Source organism: Macrobrachium rosenbergii, chromosome 11, assembly GCF_040412425.1.
Source record: "Macrobrachium rosenbergii isolate ZJJX-2024 chromosome 11, ASM4041242v1, whole genome shotgun sequence".
NCBI lineage: Eukaryota > Metazoa > Arthropoda > Malacostraca > Decapoda > Palaemonidae > Macrobrachium > Macrobrachium rosenbergii.
The window spans coordinates 25,628,720-25,649,634 of record NC_089751.1 but is presented as its reverse complement, the minus strand read 5'-3'; the positions used below and the strand labels follow the sequence as shown (position 1 = coordinate 25,649,634).

Sequence of the window (20,915 nt, the reverse complement as noted above, 5' to 3'; positions counted from 1 at the left end):
GGCTTAGGTATAAAAAGTGAACCCTAAAAATTGAAAAAAAAAAAAAAAAAAAAAAATTAAAAGTGAAAGACATGTGCTTGAAATTCTTCCTAAATCCTCCTTGGAGTCTCCTGAACACAGAATGAGCAATGCCAGCAATGTCAAGGCTGGCTTTATGTCCAGCAGCAGCTTCCAAAGGGGGGTTCAAATTCATGTTTATTCCGAGTAAGGAACATATGCCTGAAACTTTCTTAAAACCTTCCTTGGGACCCCGTGAACTCAGAATGACCAACGCCACCAAATTTATCTCTAGCTTTCCACCTGCCAGCAACTCCTAATTCTATCAGAGGTTCAATTTCACTTTTTTTCAGAGTTAAGAACACAAGGCTGAAATTGACAGCACCGCATAGCAAATACTGTTTGGCCATGTAAATGGACATTTTCTTTCCTCCCAGTAAAGGAGAGTGCTTATATTTGTGAGGATATAATTACTGGTAGCTATGATGATATGTGTTACACTTCTAAGACACTCATATTGTGAAATAATTATGAGAAATTAGAATGATTCCATGAGGCCTCACAAAAGGGTTTTAGAAATGTTTCAGCCTTGTTTTCTTAACTGATTAAAAGTGAATTTGAACCTCTGATACTATTGCTGAATAAGAAATAGAAGCCAGACTTTTTTTTTTTTTTTTTTGGTATGTCTCATATTCAGAGCAGTAATATTCTGACATCATCGCACAGCAAATAATGTTTGGCCCTACAATTAAATGGACATTTTCTTTTTTTCAAGCAGAAAAAGAGTGCTTATTTTTCTAAAACTACAATTAGCTATTATGATATGTGTTACATTTTGAATGCAACTGTATAATGAAATAATTATGAGAAACTGAACTGAGTTCATAAGGAATATTTTTACCACAATTTCAGCCTTGTGTTCTTAACCCTGAAAAAAAGTGAAATTAAACCTCTGATGGATTTAGGAGTTGCTGGCGGGTGGAAAGCCAGAGATAAATTTGCTGCCATTGGCCATTCTGAGTTCATGGGGTCCCAAGGAAGGTTTTATGAAAGTTTCAGGCATATGTTCCTTACTTGGAATAAACATGAATTTGAACCCACCTTTGGAAACTGCTGGCAGACATAAAGCCAGTCTTGACATTGCTGGCATTGTTCTGTGTTCAGGAGACTCTAAGGAAGGTTTAGGAAGAATTTCAAGCATTTATTTTTCACTCTGACTAAAAATTTTTTTTTTTTCAGTTTTTAGGGTTCACTTTTTATACCTAAGCCAAAGTTCTGATCCGACAGCAGTAAATTTTTGAGATGTTGGGGGTAGGCACTACTTATCTAGGGGGTCAAACCTTTTGTGTTCAAAACTCGGAATAAACGCTCTGGGCTCCTGGTCTATATTCACATAACTTTGTTTCTAATCTTAAATCTTTGTGTTCCACCTTGAAAAGCCTTATCGTACTGATACCAAATTTACATTTTTACTCAGATTTTTAAATCCCAATTAATATATGAGTCCAACATTTATTTGCAAAACCCAGTGTTTTCACAGTTGAGTGGTGTTAGATAGATGGAGTTTTACTGTATAACAAAAAAATTTCTTATTTCCTGATAGATATACTTTGTATATCATGGAAGTCTTTACTGTACTTGATTAAGGTGAAGGCCATGGTACAGCAAATCATGACATGCTTGAAGATTGAAGCTCTCCTCAACTTTGGTGAATGGGGCAACAATCAGGTGTATCAGCGCGACACATACAATTAACCAGTCCATCTGCAAATTGATACATTATATATATATATATTTGTATATAATAGATTTTTACAATCATAAAAACATACATTAAAACTGCACAAGGATTAAAAATTTTTGAAAATATAGGACATTTTTATAATAAAATATAACAAACTTTAAAAGTAATATGTATTTTTCCTAACATGCAAACCTTAAGTTCTTTACATTAGGATAAACTTGCGAATGTGAGCTGGATCAGCAATTCAGACTTTATTGACAAAGTAGTAAATACCGACAGGCAGAGTGAAGCCTTACCCACCTGACAGTCTGCTCTCCACTTTGCCCTCTGGCTCAGATGACAGATTGAAGGGGTGGCTGAGGTGGGCTATTCATGTAAAGCATTTATGATTTGTATGTTAGGAAAAAATACAAAAAACTTTTAAAATTGCTATTTGTTCCTACACATATACAAACCCTCATTCTTTATATTAGGAGACTCACCCATTGGTGGGAGGAAATCCATGTACTCTCTAGACTGACTGGCACATTTGCACAACCTGGAATGTTGTCTTCCTGATCTGTTCAGGAGCAAAGGAAGGATGACCCTGTGCCTTTAGCTTGCTGCCCATATGGGATGTTCTTCCTTGAAAAGGGGAGATCCATCTCTAAAATGTAACCCTGGCCTATTACTGATTCATTCCTTCAAATGCTTGGTCAGAAAGAAGCTTTGTACAACAAAGGTGGGCAAGAAAATAAGCTATGACCAGAAGGATACCTCGTCTCCATTACCACAATTGGAGATGATCCCTCCCTGGTAGACAACCGCTCAGGGAATGAAAGTGTTCTGAAACTCCTAAGTAGATGCAGAGGGACCCTTCTCAATGGATGGGAAGGTTGGATATTTTCCAACTGTGAACTCTCACATCTGGAGATACCAAACTACAAGCAGCTGAATCTAATGGTTAACCAGAGGAAAACCCTCAGGACCTTGGACAACAAAAAGATAAAGAAATCAACCTGCTATTGATTACCTACTAAAAGACAGCACAACGAGAAAGATGTAAAGTTTGAGATTGCCTTCCAGGAAAGAAAGCATTCTTCCAAGCTTACAGCCATCCAAACATGGAGAAGATATAATTTCCAGAGCCTCCTGGAAAACAAGATTGTTCGGTATGCCGATGATGCAATACTTGTGGGTATAGTAAAGTCTCCACTTATGAGAAATGAAGCTGCCCTCAAGCCTCAATCGGGACATGGACCGGATCAGGGAATAGTGTAGTTGGTGGGGTATGAGGCTGAACTCCAGTAAAATGAAAACACTATTGATTAGCAGATCTCGAACAGATTTCCCACCCCATCCGCCCCATCAGGTGGATGGAACTTTGCTGATTTGAGTCTGAAGCTTCAGCTATTCTAGGTGTAACTTTTGACTCATCTAACTTTTGAGAAACATCTAACAAGAGTTTCAGCAAATGCCACACGAAAGTTAGTTATTGTTTGTAAGGCCTCATATATTTACAACTGATAAAATCAATGCAACTTGTTTAAGGTCATTTGTACTTCCTTTACTGGAATACTGTTCTCTGGTGTGAATGTCTGCTTCTGCCGGAGATTTATCTCTATCAGAAAGAGTGGTTTGTGGTGGTAAGTTTCTGTTTCCTAATAGCAGCAGTTATGACTTGGACCATTGCCAGATGGTCTCTTGTTTGTCACTATTTCATAAGTTGTATTTCAAGGAAGATCTTTCCCATTCACAACTGATCCCTGATCCCCTTTATCTGCTGAGAGCAACCATATTTGCTGAACAGTTCAAGAGGCTCTTTATTCCTAACACTGTTGGACTGTAAAACAGCCTCTCAGAGGATGTTGTGCAGCTGAACTAAAGAAGTTCAAGCAAAAATGCAACTCATTATTACCTTAATATCACAATTTTTAAAAGTAAATCGTATTTTTCCTAACTATGCAAACCTGAGGTCCTTTACATTAGGGATTACTTTCAGGCATAAGCTGGAAACGGCTGTTGAACTTCAAACAAGGTGGTTAGGCAGTTAACTACCATCCGTGAGGCGGGAGTGCTGCCTGCCTGGATGTAAATATTCCAATTTGCCTTTTGGCCCAGTTATCAGATTGAGGAGTGGCATGAGGTGGGCATTTAATGTAAAAGGACCTCGGGTTTGTATAGTTAGGAAAAATACAATTTACTTTTAAAAATTGTGATTTGTTCCGACACAACATACAAAGCCTCGGTCCTTTACATTAGGAGACTTAACGGTTGGAGGGAGGAATCTGAGTGAGTCTCCTGAACTAACTGGAGTTCACCACCTTGTCTTCCCTTCCTGGTTGATAGAGCGAGGAAGGGAAAACTGCCTCTGACAAAATGATCGGGTTGTAAGAAACGCGGGATCAGTTGTCAGACTTCTGGGTCCCTTTGCATGAAAGAGGAAACGTCAGTTTGTGCAAAGTAGGCTAAGAAGAACTTGGAGTCAGATGACATAAAAGCAATCACAAGCATTGGGTTTGTCTTATAGTCATGGTCTCCCTCTCCCCCTTGCAAGGGGAAGGAGTGGGGTTGCTTCTATCAACCTGAATGGAAAATAGAACAGGAGCTCCCGTTGGGTGCTTACCTGCATCGACCGCCAGATCCAGCATGTAATGGCACGTCCGCTCCCTGCCCGTGGGAAGAGAGCCAGGATGGGGAGAAAGAAGAGAGGCCAGTCACTCTACATTCATGCTCCCAATCACAACCGTACATCTTAGGCGAGATGCAACCTGTCCTGTTAAAGGAGCCAGTTAAGCTACACAACTTTTTGAGCAGCCACCACAGGACTCAAGGAAAGTGTCCAAGGACTTGTGAGCAATATCCCGGAGGTAGAAGGAGGTGAAGGTAGTCTGTTGGGACCACACACCTGCCTTCAACACCTGCACAACCAACATGTCCTTCCGGAATGCGATGGATGGACCAATGCTGCGGACTTCATGAGCTCTCGGACGAAGCGTACTGGTGTCATCTTCTCTTGCAGCAGAATACGCTCTCCTTATCGTCTCATGAAGCCAGAGGGAGATGGTGTTCTTGGACACTTCTTTCTTGGTTGAGCTGTTACTAATGAAGAGTCGTCGACACTCAGGCCAGAGATGTCGAGTCCTCTTCAGATAGCGCCGCAGCACTCTAACAGGACACAGTAGCATCTCGTCTGGTTCATTACCTACAAAGTCCTCTAGGGAGGGGATCAAGAAGGACTCGAACCGTGTGTCAAGGACCGAAGGATTCTGAGTCTTCGCTACGAAATCTGGAATGAAATTGAGTGTAACTGATCCCCATCCCCTCGAGTGTTTAACATCAAAGGAAAGTCCGTGTAGTTCGCCAACTCTCTTCGCCAATGCCAAGGCCAGCAGAAGACGGTCTTGAGGGTCAGATCCCTGTCTGACGACTCTCGTAAAGGCTCGTATGGTGCACGAGTCAGGCTCCTTAGAACGAGTCACATCCCACGCAGGGGGCCTGAGATTCCTGGGTGGGCAAAACCTTTCAAAGCTTCTCATTAGCAGGGAAATCTCGAAGGAGGAAGAGATGTCTACTCCTTTCAGCCGCAAGACTAGGCCGAGTGCGGTGCGGTAGCCTTTTACAGCTGAAACGGAGAGAAGCTTCTCTCGACGTAGGAAGACTAGGAAGTCCACGACCTGCTGAATAGTAGCTCCAACCGGAGAGATACCCCATCGACAACACCAACCACAGAAGACGGACCACTTTCCCTGGTATACCACTGTGGAGGATCGTCTGAGGTACCCTGTCATCTCTGTTGCTGCGCGACGCGAAAAGCCTCTCGCTCGCAAGAGATGGTGGATAACCTCCAGATGTGAAGACACAGGGACTGCACTGCCTGGTGGTACCGCTTTACATGGGGTTGACATAGCAGGTTGGGCCAGTGGGGAATCTCTCTTGGTGCCTCGGAGAGGAGAGCTAGCAGGTCGGGATACCAGTATCATCCTGAGATTCGGGGTGATCATCCCTTGGCTAATCACTCAGCGAATCAGACAGAACGGAGGAAAGGCATAAATGTTGAGGTTGTCCCACAGGTCCTGGAACACGTCCTCCGCAGCGGCCCATGGGTCGGGCACCACCGAGCAGAAGACCTGGAGTTTTCTGTTGTGCTGGGTGGCGAACAGGTCGTTGGCTGGACGCCCCCACAGGTCAAATAGCCTTTCCGTCACTCCCGAGTGAAGGGACCAATCGGTTCCTATCACTTGATTCCGGCAGCTGAGCTTGTCTGCCACGACATTCCTCTTGCCTGGAATGCACCTGGCTGACAGCTCTACGGAGTGAGCCATGGCCCACTCGTGCACCTGTATTGTGTCAACTGGTGGAGCGGGAGGGACACTAAGCCACCCTGCTTGTTGACGTATGCCACTACTGTAGTATTGTCGCTCATCAGTACCACGGAGTGTTCCATCACTCGATCCCAGAACTCTTGGAGAGCCAGGAAGGCTGCCTTGTGTTCCAGGATACTGATGTGAAGGCGCTTGTCATCTCGGTGCCACACTCCCCAAGTCAGCAACTCCTCCAGGTGTGCGCCCAATCCTTCGGTCGATGCATCTGAGAACAGCAGCATGTCCGGAGGGGGAGTATGCAGGGATACTCCTATCAAGAGGTTCCTGTCATCCATCCACCAGCGAAGGTCCTCTCTCACCTCCTCGGAGAGAGGAATGAGGAAGGACTGGGGGTCTCAGGACTGGGACCAATACTCCTTTAGTCTCCACTGTAGAGACCGCAGGTGAAGACGCCCATGAGGTTCTAGCTTCTCCAGCAACGACAGGTGACCGATGGCGACTTGCCATTGCCAGGCTGGCTGCTCCTGTCGTGACAGGAACAGCTGTGCTGCCTGCCTGAACCTGCTGATATGAGAGTCTGAGGGAAAGACTTTCGCTGCCACCGAGTCTATCAGCATGCCCAGGTACTTTAACCTCTGCTTGGGGATGAGATCTGACTTCTCGAGGTTCACAGGATCCCAAGATCGCAGCAAAACTCGAGAAGCCGGTCCCTGTCCTGTAACAACTATGAGCGGGAGCTCGCCAGGACCAGCCAGTCGTCGAGATACCTCAGTAGACGTATCCCATGCGAGTGGGCCCAAGCTGACACGAGCGAGAAGACTCGTGAATACCTGGGAAGCGGTTGAGAGCCCGAAGCAAAGTATCCTGAATTGGAAGACCGTCTCCCCGAGGATGAAACAGAGGTACTTGCGAGAGGACGGATGAATGGGTATTTGGAAATATGCATCCCTCAAGTCCACCGTAAGCATGAAATCATTCTCCCTGATGGAAGCAAGCACGGATCACGCTGTTTCCATCGTGAACCGAGTCTGGCGAATGAATCGGTTCAAGGGAGAGAGGTCTATGACTGGTCTCCATATCTGTGAAGTTTTCTCTAAGAGAAAGATACGGCTGTGAAAGCCTGGAGACTGGTCCGACATGACTTCCCCAGCACCTTTGCTCAGCATGGCTTGCACTTCTTGCTGTACTGCTGTGTCCTTCGCAGTTCCTTGGACGTACATGCGGAGATGGACCAGAGAGTAGGTGAGGGGAGGCTGAGACTCGAAGGGTAGTAGATATCCCTTCCGAAGGACATCCACTATCCAGGTCTCGGCTCCGTGTTGCTGCCATGTTGCCCAACGGCTCGACAGGCACCCCACCCCTTCGACAGCTTTTGGGGGGGAACGCCGCCCCTAGCATTTCCCCTTCTTCTTCTTCCCCTTGCCCCCTTTACTGGGTTGGGAAGTGGGCTGAAAGACCTGCTCTTTCTAGAGGAAGAAGAAGGCTGGGTGTTCCCACGGGACCCCTTCGAAGACTGGGACTTCTTAGGGGCCGAGGAAGTGCCAGCCTGGCCGCAGTGGAATGCGAAGACCCAGAGGTCTTGGCCACTGCCTGGTGGACAAACCGGTTGCTGTCATCGGCCTGGCACTTGTCCACCGTGGCGTCCACCAACTCCCTAGGGAAGAGAGAGGCGGAACCCAGCAATGGTCCATTCCTTAGGGTCATTGCCGACTCGGGTCCTACAGACCTGGAGAAGCGAGAGAGAACGGTGTCTCTCCGCTTCAGGACCAGGTTTGCCATCTGGTGGGCAAGATAGGAGATGGCCCTACCCCCAGACTGGCATAGTCTCCCAAAGGCACGATATCGCCCGAGGAAGCAGCTACCTTTGATACTGTGAAGGACCACAGATCGAGCCAGGAGACTGCCTGGAAGGCCGCCATGGCAGTGGCTTTCAGTGTTGCGGCTTCTTGCTGAGAGGGAGATGCTCTCTGCAGTAAGCTGCCGCAACGTAAGACCCGGATCCAGACATACCAGGTCCGGGTCAACCTGTTTAGGCGGCAATGCCCTCTCCGATGGTGCGTAGAAGTGCTTCTGGCGAGGCGGGGGCGGAGGGAAGCTTGTCCGAGCAGTTCGCTCTGAGTGAATTGTCTTGCTGAGACACAAGACCATTCACCTGGTTGAGGACCCCTTCGGCAAGCATGGACCACGGCAGCCCAACCGAAGCCTTGGGTTCCTTCTTGGGTCCCCAGTAGGATTCGAGGCACGACGGATGATCCACAGTTGAGGCCATGGTCCATTCCCCGAGATCATTGTGCTGACGAATCAGCACAATAACCTCAGCAAACGTCCTCTGTATCTCAGGGGTGTCTGCATCCTGGGGAAGAGGACCCTCAAGTCCTTCCAAAGTGCGGTCCTCCCGATCTACTCTCCCTGGAGGAGGGAGAACCTCGGCAGACCCCCATGATCCTTCCTGCACCACGCGGGTGTAAGGCCTGGTCGAGACGAGGACCGAGCCAGGTACATACGCCCCCGAGGTAGAACTCTGGGGAGAAAACTCGCCAGAGTTCTTCCTGTCCAACTCATGCTCCCACAGGCCTTGCTGGCAAACCCAACAGGGGCAGTGGGCCAGGAGCGGTCACCAGCCCGCAGTGGTAATGGCAGCCCGTGTCAAGGAGAGTGCTTTCGCCTAGGCGAAGCAGTCTCCCGAGGAGAGCGGAGCAGCTCGCCTGAGTCGAGCCGCACTCTCACTCCCATGAGCAAGGCTGGCCACGCGGACGCGGCCGGGGACTGGGAGGAGTCGAGCGTGCAGTTGGCTGGTGTGAGCTTGCGCTGTCCTCTAGACATGCCCCAGTCTTCTTCGAGGCCATAGCCTCTCAGGAAGACTGAGCAGGGGACCTCTTCTCTGCTTCTCCAGGCGTTTGGACCCAAGGAACCGAAGCACTTTCCCGGGAACCTGGCTTGGCACTCACGGAGGTACCAGCAGGAAGAGTCAGGGCACCTGCATGGCCGGACTCTTTCTCTCGCCCCACATCCGGGTCTGTACGGCGAGAAGTTTCTCCCGTATCAGCCTGGGGTACCCAGATCTCCTTGGAAACCTGGGTACTCAGAGTGACTCATGCACGAGTGTCCGACGTGGACCCGCTGGCCTTAGAAGCAGGTTTCTTCGGCACAGCAGGGGGAGTGCGGACCGTGGTCTGCATGCCCTTGGCTCCCGATGTGAATGACCCAGGGGCCAGAGCAGCGGTTCCCTGATCCGTGGATCAGGAAGAGCCAGCGAGAGATCCCACTGCCTTCCCTGTGGAAGGAGGCAATCCCTTAGAGGTCTCAGTGTGAGACTTCTTGCGGGGGGAGAGGCAGGCTTCTTCTTCTTTGGCTGGGAAGCCTCAGAAGGAGAAGAGGAAGAAGAGGTAGCAGACGAAGACGAAGATGATGAAGAAGACGTAGACAAAGACGACACCTTTCTCGACCTCTTCTTTGACTTCTTTGCCATCTTCCTCTGGATTGAAGTCAGGTCCCCAAACCATGCAGGAGCAGCTGAAGAAACAGGAGCAGCCGGGGGCACCACAGCAGGAGGCGCAACCCGGGCAGCGTAGGCGGTGCTCGGCCAGCAGTTATCGGGGCAGGAATATCAGAGGGGCAGCCAGGAACATACGGAGGAGGAGCCGGGAATGAAGGCACGGGTGGCGCACCGGCAGCCAGGCTGGGCCGGGCCAGGGTCGAAGGCATGGGGAGCGAGTCAGTAGTTAAGCTGGGCCAAGAGACAGGGAAGCAAGGAGCTGGAACCATAGTCATAATTGGGCCAGGGTCAGCAAGGCACCGTTGATGTCACCATGCAGGAAGGCCCAGGTTGTGAGAGCAGGACCAGGAACCCAGGAGGCAGCGGTACAGAGTGAGACAGGGGCAGCCGAAACCTGGGTGTCCAGGTGTGAAGCCACCGACATGGGCAGCTTGGAGAAAGCAGACATGGTGACAGGTGTGGTGGTGGTAGTGGTAGCCGAGTGCGTTGTTACGGGAGCGCCAGACAGATGAGATACCAGGCCCTCCAGTGACGTAACGCCAGGTAGACCCAGGTGTAACCAGGCCAAGGATAGGTCGGATACCTTGTTACCCACCCTAAGGAAATAGTTGGGTTAAACTGGGAAGTCTCTGCTCACTCTGGGGGAAAAATTTCCCCCCAGCTCAAGAAGAGACCCCTGAGAGGATGTCCTGATCAACTGCCCCCCTACGCCCTTCCACACCCGATGAAACGAATGAGGAAGGGGAGGGGGAGTCCTCACCAGAGGGAGAGGGAGCGAGCAGGGGAAGTTTGCAGGGAGGGAGAAATGAACCTGACACATTAGCCACCACTGGAGTCGTTGGGAGCGTATTACCCTCGGACGATTCCTTGGCCGGCTTCCGACGGTAGCGTCTCCTCCCTTTGAACCTCTTCCATTGCTTGGGAGACCAGGAACAACACTCGCTACAAGGAGCATCGCGCGATCACACGTCTCCTGCAAGATGGGCAAAGGGCATGTGGGTCCGTGTCAATGCTAGACCGAAAGGTATTACATTTCTTGCCTCCTACCCCAGACACACACACTGGGGATAGGAGGGTTTAGAAGGTTTATCAGATAAACATTCATACTGAAAACAAAAAGGGAATTTTCCCACCAAAAGGTTGAAAAAGGGCAGTCAGGCAGAGAGCGAAGAACAACGTCTGAATTCCATGACAGCCGAAAGCAAATTGGAATGTTTACATCTGGGCAGGCGGTACTCCCGCCTCTTGACGGTAGTTAACTGCCTAACCACCTTGTTTGAAGTTCAACAGCCATTCCCAGCCTGCGCCTGAAAGTAATCCCTAATGTAAAGGACCGAGGGTTTGTATATTGTGTCGGAACAAATGCTTTTTTTGGGGTACACATACACTTTTGCCGTGTATAGTACTGGGCTGGCATGTTAAATGCATTTCGCCATGTTCAGTAGTATGTTTGGGGGAATGGAATCTCCCTGGTTATGAGAAGGAAGTAAAGAAACGGAACTGCCATGTGGAAAATGTGTTTAGGGAAAATGCTTTTTTTAGGGTACAGATATACTTTCGCAAAGTTTAGTACTGGGCTGGCGGGGTAAATGCATTTCGCCGTGTTTAGTAGTGGGGGGGGATGGAATCTCCCTATGCTGTGTTCAGTACTGGCCCCGGGGGGGTACCTGTGTTGCAACAAGTGCCAGTAAGTGCAACCAAAAACGGTGAAACTTATAAAAGGAAAATCAAAAATGTATATGTGTTTTCTTCTTTGCTGTGTTGGGAGGATTCCATGCAGGGTGTGTTAGTTTCATGAGTGGGGAAAACACGTTAACAAGTTATTGCACTTGCCGGACGGGATATGAACCGTTCATAACAGATGTACCCGTGTCCTGTCTTGTGTAGGACATGTATGTGAACCCCGGAAACCAGACACAGCCCCACAAGTAGGAGGGCATGTTAGCAACTGTGAGTGGTAAGGTTTGGGGAGTTTTTCTCAACGGAAGGCTAACAGCGCAATGTGATTGGTTATAGAAATGTTTGCGGGGGTTAGCACTACCTTGTTGGATAGAATTCAGGGGTTAATTACTGGTTAATTACATTCGTGTGACAAAAATTGAAGGTAAATCCATAATTAGCAACCAAAAAACTGTAGGAAAAGTCAAGTCAGACAGTAGTCGCCGCCAGGGAGCTACTACTTAGTTTTACCTGGGGGAGATCCAGGGGGAGCAAAATTAGGCTACGATGTCAGAGGTTAGGTTATGTTTAAAGGTAATTCTGGTTAGGTCATAGCCTATTCCCTCTGAAATGGCTACTAGCCTACAGAAATGGCTGCCTGTTGGGCCTACACTACTAGCCCTGACCTCTCATTCTGCATTCGTTTGAGCCAAGCTTTTAATCAACCACCCCAAAGTCAGCAGAGACTCCTTTAGCCTAATCAACCTCTTGGAAGGCTTCAATGAGTCTTTATATTTTAGCCTATGAACATACAATTTTATCATCTGATATAGCCGATCGTTTTTTTTTATTTTGTATTCAACTTAAATACGCAGTAATTCATGCAGAACTGTTCAGCAGAATGACTCCCAAGCGGAAAGGTACGTAGGGAGCCTACCGAGAGACTTGCCATTTCCTCAGCCAAAGCCTGGCCGACATCTGCCAAGGCATCAACACTTTTGTAAGCTATGCAGAGAAATTATTTAGTTCATATATCGTTCATTACTAATATTAACGGAGTGTTACCTTTCTGAACCATTCGCTGGAGAGGACAAGCTGCCACTAAAGAATAATCAGGAAATTGCGGAGAGTTCGCTATACTATAAAAACATGTCAACAAAGCTCTTTGGCAATTATACCTGCAGATGATAATGTTATCAAGAAACGTTCTTTGGAACAAAAATCTGAATTTTGTGTTCATTGTCTGTCAGACTTGGATAATAGCTCTAGGCAGTTATCGGTAATTTAATTAACATAAAAAGAGGAAGAGTAGCACTAAAATGAAATTATTATTATTATTATTATTATTATTATTATTATTATTATTATTATTATTATTATTATTATCCAGGAGGTCATCAGCGGAATGGAGTTCCTAATATTTTTTTTTCATAACAAACCGATTTCTGTGGACGGTTAAACTTCGTAATTGTTTTATATTCATTTATTAATCCAAGATCTATACATAGCGAGGTTGGCAAGCGCAAAAACTGACTTGTAGATCGCGGTCACTGACGTCATGCAAGACAAAAGTCCTTTCAGCATCAATGCAATGAGCCACCATACCCTATAGCCACCGTATCTGTTTTTGTGGAAGAGCACATTAGGCAAACGACTGGACCCCGTGATAATCCTAATGCTGTAAATTACACAGTCAGATTGAAAAAAGAGTATATTTTAGGTAAGGAAGTGGTGCTAGTTAGCGAAGAGGTCAAGCCCAGCCAGGACCCAAAACAGCGACATCCTGCCCAGTGAATCAGTTTCTCATACGTTGTAACGAAATGTCCTTCACAAACTGCAGATGAATATGTCTCTGATACTAAAATATTTGTGGATATGGTCAATAGAATAGGGCTTTAAACATTCCATCAGGTGTGTTTTCCTTTCAGTCAGCTGTCATGAGAGGTGTTTTTTTAGTAATTCAAGGAGAAAGTTGGAGAAAAGAAAAAAAATTTGTTCAGATTTCAACAACCGACTGCAGTGATAAATTTCTTCGCAAAAATGTCCATATTTTTTCAGAATAATGTATTTGAACACGATAAGTGTCATAAACAGAAAACCCAATTTTATAAAGGCTCGACTACAAAGTGTTCTAGTGTATCTTACCTTCATATATTCATGCAGATTATTGTAAATTGTGTCACAAACTTCTGGGATAATCTTCGAAATTGAAGCAACTGAAACCCGAAAGTAGTGCTGCAGATTTCTGAATGAGTATCCAGTTGCTAGATATGTGAGGGTTAACTATAATTTAATTTTAGCTGGTAATGCATCTCTCATCAAGGTATCATTTTTCTGTATCTCCGAGTCAACTGCATTAAGTAGCTTATCAAAAACTCTTGGGGGCATCCTTAAGTAGGACTATATTCACTGGGATCTTCACAATACAGCTCTCTTAAAAGAGTTGCTGAAGCCCCATGTTCATTTCTCCTTTTTATCCACTCCCTTACCCAAATTCGCTTTTCTTGAGTAACCTCCTCCTCAATTATATCTAACATCTCACTATGCAATAACTTGGACACATTTTTAATTACAGTCTTCGTAAGATCCATTGTAAAACAAAGAACGTATGTGGATGCTCCAAATGCACAGCACAAACTGAGAGGCTAGTTGCCTGAGTCACTTGCTTTGTGTATACAAGCACTTGCCCTATGCTACTTGCCTTCAAAAGAGAAGCAGTCCGCTTGCTCACTTGACTTGCCTCTCTACTTGGCCCGTGTAAAAGGGGCTTTAGGGACCTTATATTAGGAGTAGCCTTCTCTCTGAGACACCGAGGCGAGAATGGCAGGTACATTCTAGTCCTCGAGGAAGTTGTTTATAATGCCCGTGGCATATTTAGATTTGTACCAGAAGCAAGTCTTATGCAAAAGCTATGGATGTATTTTTTTTATAATAATCCTTTTATTACGTTCATAATTTCTTATATAAGATTCGTCATTCTCAATAAATGATATCGGCGTCGATAACTAATTATCATATGCCAGAGAACCTTAAATCAATCAGTCAGTTTATCTTATTACTTTTCTTCATTTTTCCAGTTTCTTGTGGTGGCTGAATAAATTACAATGTGCATAGATTTACTAGTATTTCTGAGCCTCTTATTTTCTCTAGTTGAGAAAGAAGAATATACTCTGCTACTTTTATCTTTCTTATAGGTAATAAATGACATCTTCTCCTTGAGGGGGATAGTGCCGTCAGTGTACCTCATAATAATAATAATAATAATAATAATAATAATAATAATAATAATAATAATATCCTTTATTTCAGCTCAGGGCCATATACATGGGATATACAAATACAATGCACACAATCTAGATACATAGGGTAACATGATATATATATATATATATATATGGTGTATATATATAATCGGCAGTAGCCACACCGTTGCTGAAGAAGTAGAAAAAATAGAATTCATAATAATGGTAATGACAGTAATTATGCGGAGAATAATAGTAAAAATAATTAAAAATTACAACAATGAAAAATACAGATTGCAGACGATTAATTTCCAGCTGGGGGACCTAGCAGCGTCCCTTCGGCGCTCAGCGCAACCCATTCATTCCTTTTACTATACCTCCTCTCATATTCTCTTTCTTCCATCTTATATTTTCCACCCTCAACAATTATTTCAACATTATTCTCAGCGCTGAGTGACCTCATAGGTCCCAGCGCCTGGCCTTTGGCCTAAATTTTATACTTCAATTCCAAGTGACATCTCCCCATGGGAATTTACACGAGCTGAAGGAGATAAGAGCAATCTGAAAATCCATCTCTGAGGTCGTCTCATAGAAGCCACTGCAGAGAGAGAAACGAACAGATTCATGTGTGGATGTATGTGCTGAAAATATTGTAAAGTCAACAGTGGCGATTCTAGGGGGCCAGGGGCCATGGCCCCCAGTTTTTTGGCTGGCCCCCAGCTTGGCCCCCAGTTTTTGTTTCCATATCCTAATTCTAAATAAGCTTAGTTTAGGCATATATAATAATATAATATATAATATAAATATATACCTTATAAATTATACAGTATACTATATATACACTCAAATATCCCATCCTATCACAATAACTAGACGTAATCACAAAAAAAAAAAAAATGGTAACGTTGCTAGATTAAAATTATTGGAATTTTTTTACACCTCCGTCCTCCTCGCCCGCTTTGTGTGTGTGTGACGCGAATCAGACGCGTATGTTTCACGTCCATGTATGATGTGATGATGTGATCAGTACATGTAGTCTGTTTCTGTGAGACTGTGAGCCAGTCAAGTCAGTTTTCACCCGATTAGTGTCTTATTGAGTGTCTAAAGCATAATTATTTGTGCATAAGTGCATTTGAGCATAAGTGGTATTCATTATTTCGTCTCATACAAAGTGGGAGTAGACTAGTGGCTATGAGATATTCGATCTTTATGTACAGTATGTGGGTGTTTCACATAAGAAGCGGATACGAAAATAGAGTAAAAAAATAATTATACGAAATCTTAGAAAAAGAATGAGAAGAATCTGACAGGCGGGTGTAAAGTAGCAAACAATGTACACTAATTTTTTGTTATATGATGTAGGTCTATATCCCAACTCAAGTTTTAACCCTTCAACCCAGTGTTAACCTTTTTCACAAACAGATCTGACAAAAGCCAAATATAAATATTGTCGTTAGCCATATTTGAAAGAAAATAACTAAATAGGCCAAAATACAAGTAGCTGGTGAGTCGGTGACAATTAACCCCATTTTATTTTTACATAGAAAACACTTCCTATAATAATAAAATCGTCTAATTGTATCATAATTTTTGTGATTCGTGAATGTTGGCAGTGATAGTGTAGAGCCTATATGTGCATATATTTATTATACTGTATACATGTTATACACACACACACACACACACACACACACACACACACACACATATATATATATGTGTGCGTGGACGGTGGAGTGTGTGTGTGTGTGTGTGTGTGTATGTGTGTATGTGTGTGTGTGACAGTGTGTGTGTGTGTGTGCGTGCTGTCATCATCTTCCAGTCGGTAGTCAGCAAAACCGCAAATTTTATCACATTTTTCTGTGGTGACAGGTGTGTTGTGTTAATTGTGAATTACGTGTGATTATTTAATTTAATTTTTTTCAGAACTTACTATCACAGATAATTTTATTGTACTATAGACAATCATGGATAAATTTGTAATTAAAAACGCAGTGAATGTGATGCACCATTGACAGTAAACCTTGAATCTGATAAACCTGCTAAGAAGTCAGAGGGAGACTGTGATCGTGAAAGTATTGGCAATCCTGCAAGATCAAGTTCACATGATCATCCAACAAAGAAACAGAAAAAGGAAGATTCTGCACCAGCTGACATTTCTCAATCTGCTTCTGAGAATCCTATTCAGGTACGCTAAAAAAAGAGTATCCAAGGCATAGTGAAGGAAAGTCTCATGCTCGGTCTTTTGTGGGGGCTTGGTTCGACAAATATGAATGGCCTGAATATTCTAAAGAACGAGATGCAATGTTCTGTTTTGCATGCAGGCACTTTGCTCCACCAACATATGGCAATGCAGATGAAGCATTCATAAAGAGTGGCTTTAGACGATGGAAGAAAGCACATGGAAAAGATGGTGCCATCGAAAAGCACATTTCCTCACAGTGCCACAAAACTTCTTGTATTGCATGGGCGGACTATCAACGAAATAAAGCTGATAAAACATCAATTGCTCAGTGTATAAGTGAGGCATACCAGAAGAAAGTTCGTGAAAATCGTCATTACATAAAGACATTAGGTGAAATAATCCTGTTGACTGTGACACAAGACATTTCGCAGAGAGGACATAGAGAAGGTGATGATGAACTGAATCCAGGAAATGTTCGTAAGATTCTCAGATTCACTGCTAAACGTGATCCTATTATAGCTGATAGAGTAGAAAGTGGTCCAAAAAATGAAAAATACACTTGTTCTGCAATACAGAATGAGATGATTGACACACTTGCATGTATGGTGAAGGAAGAAATTGCAGAAAAAGTTAGGTCATGTCATTACTTTTCTGTTCAAGCTGATGAAGCCAAGGATGTTAGTAAGGCAGAGCAGTTGGCATTAGTTATTAGATTTTATGATGAAATAGCAAATTGTATTCAGGAGTGCTTCATTTCTTTCACTCAGATGGACTTGTTGGATGCTGCCTCTATCACAGATATTATTTTGAAGAGTTTGGATAAACTGGGGTTGGATTACAAATCTTCTCTTGTAGGATTAGGATTTGATGGGGCATCAGTGATGAGTGGAGGGATTAGTGGTGTTCAGAAACGAATTCGTGATAAAGCTCCTTTTGCATATTATATACACTGCTATGGACACAGGCTCAATTTAGTGTTGATAAATGTTGCAAAGTATGTACCCCAAGCTGCTGAATTCTTTAGTTTGCTTGAAGAACTCTATATCTTTGCTAGTAACTCGGTAGTTCATGAGAAATTCATTTGATACAGCGTGAAATGTTGCCTGAAGAACAAGTACGAGAACTGCAGCATCTCAGTGACACAAGGTGGTGGTGTCGGGCCACTTCGTGTGAAAATGCTCTACTCCGTCTGGAATGCATAATGAGACTTTTGAAGGAAATTTCTGAAGATGACATTGGTGCCCGAGCTGTATCCGCTCGCGGTTTGCTTGCCCAGATTGATGCAGAGTTTGTTTACTTATTGCAATTTTTCACAGATATTCTTGGAAAAGTTAATAAAGTGTCTACACAGCTACAGGATAAACAAGCAGACCTAGGAAAAGCAGCAAATCTAATTTCGTCACTCCATGAACATTTAGTTAATGTACGCAACTCTGACTTGAATGACCATTACTCTGAGAAGGTTAATGAACTCTGCAGGAAATGCTGCATTACACCAACAACAACAAGAAAACGGGTAAAGAAACCTCGTAAGCTTGATGGATTTATCGTGTTTGAAACAAGTGGTCAGGATCTTCTGTTCCATGTCATGTGCAACACATCAGGATTTTCTATGAAGTCCTAGACTGCTTAATTAGTGAATTAGACCGTCGTTTCTCCAAAGAGTCAAATGCAATTTTCTGTGGTATTTCAGCTCTCTGTCCTGGAGGACAGACATTCTTGTTAGAAGAAGACTTGAAGGCATATGCAATGGCATACTCGGTCAGTCAAAATGATTTACAATATGAGATCCCTCTGGTGAAGAAATTACTCACGAAAGAGCCAATACAGCCTACATCCATTACACAATTCCTGTCATTCCTTAGTCCTTATAAGGCTGCATTTGACTGTTTGTACAAACTATTGTTAATATCTGTCACTCTTCCTGTTACCAGTGCTTCTTGTGAGAGAAGTTTTTCAAAAATGAAATTAGTGAAAACATTTCTCAGAAATTCCATGACCAGTGCTAGATTGAGTAATATCGCATTACTGTCCATTGAAAGTGCACGTGCCGAGGAATTGATTTAGACTGTTTTGTTGATGAATTTGATAGCCGGCATGATAATCGTAGAATTAAGCTGCACTAAATATACGTACTATACTCTACTTCACCTCAGGAAAGGGAAACTCGCCCTGTTGGCAACACTGCATTACTTCATGCATGCTTGCATGGGGTTTTAATATCAACATAATATTTACATTACATTCATAACTCATGATTCATTTTTGTTTTGAAGATAGTTTTTATGAATTTTTGAAGTAGGCTACTTAGGTTTGTCCTTTCAACATAATTATGTAGAAAGTAAAAGTGGTTGCCTAGCAACGGGGTGTTACCAGCAGGGTGATTTTCACTTTCCTGAGGTGAACTCTACTCGACTATACTAGCCTATATGAAAATCATGTCATTCCCACAGCATGCCATTGCATGATTGTTCATGCCTTGTGTCTCAGTGTTTTTTTATCTAGATTACATACGTTGCACGAGGTCATAGTTTTATTGTTGATATAGTCATATAGGCCAATAGCGATATAGTCACTCATAACATTTTGTGGACCTATTATGCTGTACATAAGTGCTATGCAATTATAGGTGCAGTCACGTTAAAAAGTCTGACCAAGGGTCAGGTTGTCAATCCGAAGAACTTAGTAAAATCAAACACCAAAATAATTTCCTTTATTTGTAGTTTATAATGAAAAATAGTTAATTATAAGGATTCACAGATGATTTATAGTAATAAAAAGTACTGAAATGTCAAGCAAATCACTGTTTGTTAAGTGACACGCCTACAGTTTGCCAATGGAGATTTTCTCTGCTATTTCATTATTGTGTATGAAGGGCAGTCGAAACTCTTATCCCGGACTTACAAACATTATTAAATTTTACAAGACAATTGTCAATTGGCCATATTATTTAACTACTGCATACCGGTATCAAAACAGACATCTATCCCACCTATATAGTTTCCCTCATATCAAAAAATTCAAGGAATACATGCTATATTCAGGTGTCCAACTGTACATTGAGAAACATTGCCATATTTTTGCGATTTTGTTAAAAATATATTGCAAGAAATACATATATATTTTTTTAAATAATACGAATAACCTCCATTATCATAATGTTTGTGTAGGCATACATGTATATGTTTTACAAATGCAAGTTATGAAAGTAATGAGGTGTTATTATTGTCATTTGTTATTTCATTAATGACATAATATTGTCTTCAGAGTGCCATGAAAATGCACATAGAACATCTACTTGGGCTCGCTTCGCTCGCCACCTAGCCACCAACGATAAATGCCCCCCCAAAATTTATATTGGCCCTGAAGTGGCCCCCCCACTTTCAGAGTCCTAGAATCGCCACTGAAAGTCAATGCGAGGAACGATAGCTTTGACATGTCTTTCACTCTTTTTTGTCTTTAATTATAGTTAAATTAAACAAACCTGACTGACAGAGGGTCAGAGGACCGGGTACTTGAATGAGGGGTAACCTCTTTCTGGACTTTGCCCACTGTGATATGTCACGTGGCACCTCTGTTAGCAACAGACGAGACACAGCACATCTCTTGAAAAATAAACCTGAAAGATGAAGACGAACCATAACTGAACGGTAAATGGAGCCATGATGGACCGAATAAGGGCCAACAGGACACACCAAACAAAGAAACCGCGATGCTGATGATGGATATAAATCCAACTAATGTGATGAATGACAATGACCTTTCGCTGTAGTCTAGGGATCTATCGAAGATTCGAACGCAACCACAGTATATCATATCACGGAGCTCTTCAATAAGCGTTTTTTTCCTCACGGTACTTGGTGACAAAAATTCGGAGAGACTCGACCACGGTTTCGTTGACGTATGATCGTGATAACCTGCATTTAAAACAAAATTAGTGTCACAGTGTTTAAATTTATTTCATGGATCTCGGAGCTTTTGATGATCAGTCTTGGTGTAAGACAAAGCTGGTCTTGTTCCACAGTAATCTCTCTCTCTCTCTCTCTCTCTCTCTCTCTCTCTCTCTCTCTCTCTCTCTCTCTCTCTCTCTCTCTCTATATATATATATATATATATATATATATATTATATACTGCATATACACACACACACACACACACATATATATATATATATATATATATATATATATATATATATATATATATATATATATATATATATATATATATATATATATATATATATTATATGTGTTTTTGTGTGTGCGTCTGTGTGTAATTTGTTC

General features: G+C 43.5%; 2 protein-coding genes across 6 annotated transcripts in view; one reads left to right on the top strand and one right to left on the bottom strand.

Moving 5' to 3' along the window:
* The window catches only part of Alg12 (Alg12 alpha-1,6-mannosyltransferase), a 101,688-nt gene extending 87,849 nt beyond the window's left edge, over positions 1–13,839 (bottom strand). For 2 of the 5 annotated variants that reach the window (XM_067111377.1, XM_067111379.1), the window contains exons 1-2: positions 13,346–13,839; positions 1,636–1,761 (exon numbers count right to left, since the gene is read on the bottom strand). In XM_067111377.1, the coding sequence (XP_066967478.1) occupies positions 1,636–1,761; positions 13,346–13,351 (132 nt within the window). In that variant the 5' untranslated portion in view covers positions 13,352–13,839. Of the gene's footprint in view, positions 1–1,635; positions 1,762–12,265; positions 12,413–13,345 lie in introns of those variants that run through there. The other 3 variants (XM_067111380.1, XM_067111378.1, XM_067111381.1) reach the window with 3 other exon arrangements.
* Positions 13,840–16,746: 2,907 nt separating this feature from the next.
* LOC136843498 (zinc finger MYM-type protein 1-like) lies at positions 16,747–17,712 on the top strand. Its single transcript, XM_067112034.1, has one exon. The coding sequence runs from the start codon at positions 16,747–16,749 to the stop codon at positions 17,710–17,712; it is 966 nt and encodes a 321-aa protein (XP_066968135.1).
* Positions 17,713–20,915: the final 3,203 nt, after the last annotated feature.

What these genes read in the sequence shown, in the direction of transcription:
- LOC136843498 (XM_067112034.1), top strand. Translation starts at nt 16,747, where the DNA reads ATGTTCTGTTTTGCATGCAGGCACTTTGCTCCACCAACATATGGCAAT.